Source organism: Rhinopithecus roxellana, chromosome 16 (assembly GCF_007565055.1).
Source record: "Rhinopithecus roxellana isolate Shanxi Qingling chromosome 16, ASM756505v1, whole genome shotgun sequence".
Lineage (NCBI taxonomy): Eukaryota > Metazoa > Chordata > Mammalia > Primates > Cercopithecidae > Rhinopithecus > Rhinopithecus roxellana.
Window position 1 is genome coordinate 23248587 of NC_044564.1, and position 9588 is coordinate 23258174.

Sequence of the window (9588 nt, forward strand, 5' to 3'; positions counted from 1 at the left end):
GACTCCCGGGGAGGCCGCGCCTACTCCTCGTTGGGCGGGGCCAGGCCATATTTGCATAAGATAGTGTCATTCCAGCTTTCCTGCATTTGCTCATTCCTTATCTATTAAGCTATTCTGTTAGCCACAATGCCCCTGGAAACCTATAGTCTTAGAAAGTTACGCCCCAAAACGGTTTGTTTTTCTCTCACGCCACCAACTTTCTCACCCTAATCTAAAAATAAAATTTCTTTTAGGCCTATAAAGTAATACGCTATGACGATGATACCTTAGGTCGTGCTGAAGGCCTGTATCCTAGGCTACAAACGGGGGATCTATGTTCCTCTCTTCCTGCCTAGGGGAAAGTCCCCGGACCTCGGGCAGAGAGTGCCACGTGCATAAGCACGTAGACTATTCCCCACTTTCCACTGTAAAGTCCGCTAAGAAGCGTGTCCCGCTGAGCGGCGTGGTGCGGGGGTCGTCGTCCGTCAGCTCTTCTAGTTACGCAGGCAGTGCGTTTCGGCGCACTAACCACACGGGGCTCATTCTCAGCGCGGCTGATTTTGCCCCTCAGACAGGGTCGCACACTGTCGCGACTAACTGCAACCTCGACCTCCCCGGGTCGATTCCCTCACCTCAGCACCTCAGGCTCCCACGTAACTGTGACCGCGGGTGCGCGCCATCATGGCTGGCTAAACTGATTTTTTTGTAGAGATGGATTTTTCACTTGTTGTTCAGGCTGGTCTCGAACTCCTGGTGTCAAGCGATCAGTCCACCTCGCCCTCCCAAAGTGCTGGGATTACAGGCGTGACACCGCGCTGCTTTTCATGCGTGGGCATCTTTACTGTTGTTGGCCTTGCTATGAAGTGTGCTCATTACTCTTCAAATATGGAGCATTCCTGAAAAAAGGGAATGCCTCCTCTTCTGCCTCCCTCTCCATCTGGCAAACGCTTTAGTAGCCACCATTCATTGTGTAGCTGGTACACAACTTACGGACTCTGCTTGGGCTAGAATCCTGTCTCCTGTACTCAAGAGCGGTGACCTTGGGAAACTTCTGTCTCTCTGTGCCTTCCTTTCCACTCTGAGGAATGAAGATAAGCACTTACTTCAAGAGCTATGATGATTAAATGGAATCACTCAAGCTAAATACTCAGAACTGTGCCTACGTATTAGTGATTTTTTTTTTTGAACGGCGGGTCACTCTCTTGTCTAGGCTGGTCTTAAACTCCTGGGCTCAAGGGATCCGCCCGCTTCAGCCTCCGGGGTAGTTGACATTACAGGCACGTGCCACCATGACGGACTCTAGTGATTTTTTTTTTTTTTTTTTTTTTTTGAGACGGAGTCTCGCTCTGTAACCCAAGCTGGAGTGCACTGGCCAGATCTCAGCTCACTGCAAGCTCCGCCTCCCGGGTTCACGCCATTCTCCTGCCTCAGCCTCCTAAGTAGCTGGGACTACAGGCGCCCGCCACCGCGCCCGGCTAGTTTTTTGTATTTTTTAGTAGAGACGGGGTTTCACCGTGTTAGCCAGGATGGTCTCGATCTCCTGACCTTGTGATCCGCCCGCCTCGGCCTCCCAAAGTGCTGGGATTACAGGCTTGAGCCACCGCGCCCGGCGGACTCTAGTGATTTTTTAACCTGAGCGGCTACTACTATAAACCAGACAGTTGAAATTACATTGACTCTCTCCCTGACACGCTGCTGCATTCCCTTTCTGCATAGCTGGGTTCTACACAACCTTCAGGTCTCAGCTCAAGTGTGTTCCATCATTCAGAACCCTTAATTCAACTTCTAATTTATTTTTTAGTGCCACTATTTCACTTTCTTCAATACCACTAGACAAGCAGTCCCCAACCGACCTTTTTGGCATCAGGGACCGGTTTCGTGGAAGACAATTTTCCATGGACGAAGCGGGGTGGAGGGATGGTTTCCAGATGAAACTGTTCCACCTCAGATTATCAATCTTTAGATTCTCACGAGGAGCACGCAACCTAGATCCCTCCCACGCGCAGTTCATAATATGGTTTGTGCACCTATGAGAATCTAATGCCGTGCTCATCTGACAGGAGGCAGAGCTCAGGCGGTAATGATTGCTGGCCTCGCTGCCCACCTCGTGCTATGTGGCCTGGAGCCTAACAGGCCATAGGCTGGTGCAGGCCTGTGGCCGGGGGTTGGAGACCCTTGAGCTAGGCTGGTCCTAAATTCCACAAGGGCCAGAGCCACCTCTCTCTTTTCTTTACCATTTTACTTCCAGAACCGAGCACAGCACGTGGCACCTGGCGATAACAGGCACTCAATGAATTGTTGAATGAAATTAATGAATAGTTGAAATGACCCAAAAGGGTAATATAATTAAGCTCTTTCAAAGAATAAGGAAACTGCAATTCAGGAAGGTTAAGTATGTTATTAATCGGTAAGAGGCAGGGTGGAGTTTTCACCAGTTTTCTGCCTCTCTCTATACCTTCTGTTGAACAGCCTTTCCCCATCCTTGTCTTCCATGACTTCACCAGGCAGGCAGGTATTCCTCCTGTTCCACAGTCTCTTAATGTTCTACAGAGCCTTTCATGGCCTCTTAATTGGGATACACTGGGTAGTCTGTCTAGTTAGATCAAGAGCTCCCAGACAGGAAACCATGTTCCATTCATCGCATTTTTATCTCCAGAGCCTGGCATACAAACTGGCAATCAGTACATCATGTGTGTTAAATAAATGAATGAAGCCAAGATCAGTGGCTCATGCCTGTAATCCCAGCACTTTGGGAGGCTGAGGCGGGCAGATCACCTAAGGTCAAGAGTTCGAGACCAGCCTGGCCAACATGGCTAACCCTTGTCTCTATCAAAAATAGAAAAATTAGCCAGGTGTGGTGGCGGGCGCCTGTAGTCCCAGCTATTTGGGGGGCTGAGACAGGAGAATCACTGGAACCTAGGAAGTGGAGGTTGCAGTGAGCCAAGATTGTGCCACTGCATTCCAGCCTGGGCAAACAAGCAAGACACTGCCTCAAAAACAAAACAAAACAAAAACAAAAATTAGCCAGGTGTGGTGGCCAGCACCTGTAATCCCAGCTACTCAGGAGGCTGAGGCATGAGAATAGCTTCAACCTGGGAGGCGGAGGTTGCAGAGAGCAGAGATCGTGCCACTGCACTCCAGCCTCAGTGAAAGAGCAAGACTCCATCTCTAAACAAACAAACAAACAAACAAACAAATAAACAAAATATGGGTGTGTCTTCTTATTTTTCCTGAAAGGAGGGGGAAGGACAGGACAGGGAGAAACCCTCACCAAGGGGAGTTGTCATAGTCTAGTTCAAGGGTCCCCAACACTACTGGTGCATGGCCTGTTAGGAACTGGGCCACACAACAGGTGAGCAGCAGAGGAGCAAGGGTGAGCCGCAGAGTATGGAGGGAAGCTTCATTTGTATTTACAGCCACTCTCCATCCTGGCATTACCGCTTGAGCTCCATCTCCTGTCAGATCAGTGCAGCATTAGATTCTCATAGGACCACGAACCCTATTGTGAATTGTGCATGCACATGATACAGGTTGTGGGCTCCTTATGAGAATCTAGGCCAGGCGCAGTGGCTGATGCCTGTAATCCCAGCACTTTGGGAGGCCAAGGTGGGCGGATCTCTTGAGGCCAGGATTTCAAGACCAGCCTGGCCAACATGGTTAAAAAAAAAGCCTTCTCTACTAAAAATACAAAAATTAGCTGGGCATGGTGGCACGTGCCTGTAATCCTAGCTACTTGGGAGGCTGAGGTATGAGAATTGCTTGAACCCAGGAGGCGGAGGTTGCAGTTAGCTGAGATCGCGCCACTGCACTCCAGCCTAGGTGACAGAGCAAGACCCTGTCAAAAAAAAAAAAAAAAAAAAAAAAGACAAAACAAAAAACCCACAATGCCTGATGATCTGAGGTGGAACAGCTTCATCCCAAAACCATCCCCTTCTCCCACACTCCTGTGCGTGGAAAAATTGTCTTCCACAAAACCTGTCCCTGGTGCCAGAAACGACTGGGGTCCAGTGGTCTAGCTGACGACCCAGTGACAGTCTGGGTACACAGAGCAGGGTTATAGAAACCTTGAATCTAAGCCAGTTGGCACAGTCGGTGTAAATAAGGGGTTCAGGCCAGATATAATAATGATAAGCGGTCCCCAACTGATTATTGCCTTTAGAGAACTCAGTGCACTATTGCCAGATCTTTTTTCGAAGGAATCAACAAATCAGGATTTTAAACATTGGAAATCTCCCAATTTTTAACTGTTGACAAGGAATCAGTGGCATACTTAGCATATATGACACCAAGTGGATGTGTGTGTGTGTTTCAGACAGGGTCTCCCTCTGCTGCCCAGTCAGGAATGCAGTGGTGAGATCATGGCTCACTGCAGCCTCAACCTTCTTGGATCAGCCTCCTGAGTACCTGGGACTGCAGATACACACCACCATGCCCGGCTAATTTGTGTTTTTTGTTTTTTGTTTTATAGAGACATGGTGTTGCCCAGGCTGGTCTTGAACTTCTGGCCTCAAGGAATCTGCCTGCCTCACCCTCCCAAAGTGCTAGGATTACAAGTGTGAGCCACCTTGCCTGTCCTGGATCATTTAAAAAAGATTTTTCTTTCTTTTCTCTTTTTTTTTTTTGAAACAATGTCTCACTCTGTTGCCCAGGCTGGAGTGGTGCAGTGGTGCAAGCATGGCTTACTGCTGCCTCTATCTCCCAGGCTCAAATAATCTTCCCACTGCAGCCTCTTAAGCAGCTGTGACTACAGGCACACATGCCCCCATGCCTCGCTAATTTTTTAATTTTTTGCAGAGATGGGAATCTCACTATGTTGGTTAGGCTGGTTCAAACTCCTGGGCCCAAGCCATCCTCCCACCTCAGCCTCTCAAAGTGCTGGGATTATGGGTGTGAGCCATCGCACCTGGCCCAAATTTTTCTTTCTTTTCTTTTCTTTTTTTTTTTTTTTGAGATGGAGTCTTGCTCTGTCGCCCAGGCTGGAGTGCAGTGGTGCGATCTTGGCTCACTGCAGCCTCCACCTCCTGGATTTAAGTAATTCTCGTGCCTCAGTCTCCAGAGTAGCTGGGATTACAGACGGGCACTACCATGCCCAGCTAATGTTTGTATTTTTAGTAGAGACGAGGTTTCACCATGTTGACCAGGCTGCTCTCAAACTCGTGATCTCAGGTGATCCGCCCACCTCAGCATCCCAAAGTGCTGGGATTACAGGCGTGAACCACCATGCCCAGACCCAAATTTTTCTTGTTTTCTTTCTTTTTTGGGGGGTGGGGGCAGGGTCTTATTCTGTTGCCCAGGCTGGAGTGCAGAGGCTTGATCTTGGCTCACTGAAACCTCTACCTCCTAGCTTCAAGCAATCCTCCCACTCAGCCTCTTGAGTAACTGGGACCACAGACGTGTACCATCACACCTGGCTAATTTTTTGTATTTTTGGTAAAGACGGTATTTTGCCATGTTGTCCAAGCTTGTCCCAAACTCCTGGGCTCAAGTGATCCTCTTGCCTCACCTCCCAACGTGCTGGGATTGCAGGTGTGAGCCACCATGCCTGGAACACAGTTTTATTTTTCAAGTGGATCATTTAAAAAAATGCTTTATGGCCGGGCACACCACTGCTCTCCAGCCTGGGCAAGTGAGCAGAGATTGTGCCACTACAGTCTGGTCTGAGTGACAGAGGGAGACTCCATCTCAAATAAATAAATTAAATTAAAACAAATTTAAAAATTATATGACAAAATTATTTTCAATGATAATTATAAAATGAATAATAAGGGCCAGAAAATAAACTCAGACAGTGAACATTTTCTTTCCTTGAACTTTGTAAATATAATCATGTCAGCATAAAAAGTCATGCATTGGCCGGGCGCGGTGGCTCAAGCCTGTAGTCCCAGCACTTTGGGAGGCCGAGACGGGCGGATCACGAGGTCAGGAGATCAAAACCATCCTGGCTAACACAGTGAAACCCCATCTCTACTAAAAAATACAAAAAAATAGCCGGGCGAGGTGGTGGGTGCCTGTAGTCCCAGCTACTCGGGAGGCTGAGGCAGCTACTCGGGAGGCGTAAACCCAGGAGGTGGAACTTGCAGTGAGCTGAGATCCAGCCACTGCACTCCAGCCTGGGCGACAGAGTGAGACTCCATCTCAAAAAAAAAAAAAAAAAAAAAAAAGTCATGCATTGCTTAACAACAGGGATATGTTCTGCGAAATGAGTCACTAGGCAATTTTGTCATTGTGCAAACGTCATAGAGTGTATTTTCACAAACCTAGATGGTGTAGCCTATTACCCACCTAGGCTATATGGTATAGCCTGGTGCTCCTAAGCTCCAATGCTTACAGCATGTTACTGTACTGAATACCGCAGGCAGTTGTAAGACAATGGTATTTGTCTATCTAATGTACAGAAAGGGTCTCTCCCTCTGTCGTCCAGGCTGGAGTGCAGTGGCACAATTGTAGCTCCTTGCAGCCTCCAACTCCTGGGATCAAGTGATCCTCCCACCTCAGTCTCCAAAGTAGCTAGGACTACAGGCTTGTGTCACCAGGCTTGTCTACTGTTTTTGTTTGTTTTTTTGGTAGAGATGGAGAGTGTCACTATATTGCCCAGACTGGTTTTGAACTCCTAGCCTCAAGCAGTCCTCCTGCTGCCTTGGCCTCCAAAGTGCTGGTATTTCAGGAATGAGTCACTGCACCTGGGCAACCACAGCAATTTAAGAGTTAGATCTGGGCTGGGCACAGAGGCTCATGCCTGTAATTCCAGCACTTTGGGAGACCGAGATGGCCAGGTTGCCTGAGGCCAGGAGTTGAGACCAGCCTGGCAACACAGGGAGACCTCATCTCAAAAAAAATGAACAAGATTAGCTGGGTGTGGTGGCACATGCCTGTAGTCCTAGCTGTTCAAGAGGCTGAGATGGGAGGATCCCTTGGCCCGGGAGGTTGTCAAGGTTGCAGTGAGCTGAGATTGTGTTACTGTATTCCAACCTGGGAGATAAAGTAAGACCCGGTCTCAAAAATTACAATAAAACTTAGATCTACAAAATATTTTTCAGGGAGGATAATTTTATCACTGATTTTTTTTTTCAGAATTTCTGGAACATGGTGATAAGAAGAGGACTGATTTTTATTTTTAAAATTATCTACGGACAATGCACCCCCTTATTGCCTGCAACTCAAGGGGCAGGACTTCTGCCATCCCCATTGTTGGCATGCCACTGCCCTGATTTTAAACGTTTAAAAAATGTTGTATGGGCTAGACAAAACACATCTCTGACTTCTGGTCTCAGGTTTATATTTGCAACTTCAAATCCCTCTTCATACATCAATAGCCTTGCACGTAATGGAGTTATCTCTAGGTATGGCAAGTACTATACCCCTTGAAGTGAACATGTGCAAAGACGGGGCTCAGCTTCCCAGGACAGTCCTATGGCAAAGAGTTTTAAAATGCAATTAATTATTGAGAGTGACAGTTCTTACGGACAGTTTGGATGAAGTGGGTTGAAAGGGGAGGTTTGGGGGTGTCCCCCAAATTATAATGCCCCCAATGAAACAATAACAAGCATCATCTATACACATATCCTCTCAGATCAGCCTTAGGGTGTGATGGGATCAGAGGTACCAGGAGGCTCCCCCGACCCTTCCACTTTATATCATGTTCATTGAGGAATACATCTTTCTTCCGGGACCAGAGTCGGGGAGGAAGGTGGGCATCCTGGAGCAGAAGGGGCGTTCCTGTTCTTCTTAGTCCTGCTTCACACCACTTCTGCTCACCCTCCCCCGGCCCCTGGAGTCCTCAGGGACTCAACTGCCTGTGGTACATTACCCACAGGCCTGCTTCTCAAGGGGGCCACAGGGCCCCGGACAGCGAGGGTGGGGGAAGCTCAGGAGCTGCAGGAGTGGCGCAGGTGCAGGCACAGGGCGGGGTCTTTGTTCTTTTTCTCATCCCTCCCCTCCCCCTTCCTCCCCGGAAACCAGAGACTTTGCCACCACCAGCATTGGGGATGCTGAGCTGTGGGGTACAGGCCTGAGGAGGGGTGGGAGTAAGAAGGGCTGTGGAAGCTGTCAGGCCATGAACCAGGCTGACCCTCGGCTCAGAGCAGTGTGCTTGTGGACTCTCACATCAGCAGCCATGAGCAGAGGTGACAACTGCACAGATCTACTCACATTGGGTGAGCTGGGCGTGGCAGGGGCTGGTGGGGGAGGGGTCATGTGGCCCCAGGTCCCACCTGCTGGGCCCTGGGGGTTGGGCGGGGCAGTTACACCCCCCTTCCTTTCACATCCACAGGAATCCCCTCCATAACCCAGGCCTGGGGACTGTGGGTCCTCTTAGGAGCTGTGACGCTGCTGCTTCTCATCTCGCTGGCTGCACACTTGTCCCAGTGGACCAGGGGCCGGAGCAGGAGCCATCCGGGGCAGGGACGGTGGGTAACAGACAACAGGGATGGGTTGACTGAGAGTTCTTTCTTTCCGAGAAGTCCCCACTCATTCGCTGAACTCTGTGTTGCAGCTCTGGAGGGTCTGTGGAAGAGGTTCCGCTGTATGGGAACCTGCATTATCTACAGACAGGTAGGGAGCTGGCAGACAGAAGGGGCACAGAGGCCAGGTCCTGGGTGGCTGGGATGGGGGTGTGCAGGAGGAGGGACAAGTTGCTGACCAGATTCCTGTTCCCTGTCCCAGGACGGCTGTCTCAAGACCCAGGGCCAGACCAGCAGGATCCAACTCCTGGAGGCCCTGCCAGGGTGAGTCAGCTGTGGCTGGAGAAAAGGGGGAGGGAAGGAAGTGGGGGGCTTTTCGGGCTTTTCCAAGGGTCCAGTGAACTTCTAACAGCCTTGCATCTCCAGGCTGCAGAGGAGGTGATGTGTTATACCAGCCTACAGCTGCGGCCTCCTCAGGGTCGGATCCCAGGCCCTGGGACCCCCATCAAGTACTCGGAGGTGGTGCTGGACTCTGAGCCAAAGTCCCAGGCCTTGGGCCCCGAGCCGGAGCTCTATGCCTCAGTATGTGCCCAGACCCGCAGGGCCCGGGCCTCCTTCCCCGATCAGGCCTATGCCAACAGCCAGCCTGCAGCCAGCTGAGATGGAGGGCCTGGCACAGCGGGGCATGCACTATCCCAGCCCCCTGTAGCAGGGGCTTGACTGTTTCCCAACCAGCACCCAAAGACGGGCGCCATTGCCAAGTCACAGGATGTGATCTACCCTGGACTTCCTATCTGAGCTTCGAGGGAGACATCTCGGCAAAGCTTTTGTGATGGAGGAGGCAAAGACAGTAGCCCCCTCCTCATTTCTTTTTTCTATCTGTTCCTCTTAGCCCCCAAACTCCCAGGTTCTCACTTCCTTCTTCTGGAGTTTAACCAGATCCTCCCCACCCCCCGCTCCCTCATAGTCTACCCCCACGCCTCAGTGTCTCCTCAGGCACAGGAAGTGGGCGGTGGGGGAGGGGTAAAGGCCTGACAGTGGGTGGGTGGGTATATTCCTCGGGAGCTCACAGACTGGAGCAGACCTGGAACTTAGAGACGGGAGGGACCCCGAGCCTGGCTTTTGACCTAAGAACCTGGCAGGAGAATACAGTCTCCATCCTGCTGTCTGCCCTGTCCCCAAGTTTTCAAATAAAACTTTCCAAAAAGTG

General features: G+C 50.3%; 1 protein-coding gene across 1 annotated transcript; it reads left to right on the plus strand.

The window, feature by feature from the left end:
• Nucleotides 1–7922: 7922 nt before the first annotated feature.
• Nucleotides 7923–9588, plus strand: SIT1 (signaling threshold regulating transmembrane adaptor 1). Its single transcript, XM_010376345.2, has 5 exons — nucleotides 7923–8132; nucleotides 8249–8384; nucleotides 8471–8529; nucleotides 8641–8702; nucleotides 8805–9588. The coding sequence occupies exons 1-5, from the start codon at nucleotides 8033–8035 to the stop codon at nucleotides 9036–9038; spliced, it is 591 nt and encodes a 196-aa protein (XP_010374647.1). The 5' UTR covers nucleotides 7923–8032; the 3' UTR covers nucleotides 9039–9588.

Excerpts from the sequence above, each read along its gene's own strand:
- SIT1 (XM_010376345.2), top strand. The coding sequence starts at position 8,033 with ATGAACCAGGCTGACCCTCGGCTCAGAGCAGTGTGCTTGTGGACTCTC. Across the intron at positions 8,133-8,248 it reads CACAGATCTACTCACATTGG|GAATCCCCTCCATAACCCAG; the intron begins GTGAGCTGGGCG and ends TCACATCCACAG. Across the intron at positions 8,530-8,640 it reads CCTGCATTATCTACAGACAG|GACGGCTGTCTCAAGACCCA; the intron begins GTAGGGAGCTGG and ends TCCCTGTCCCAG.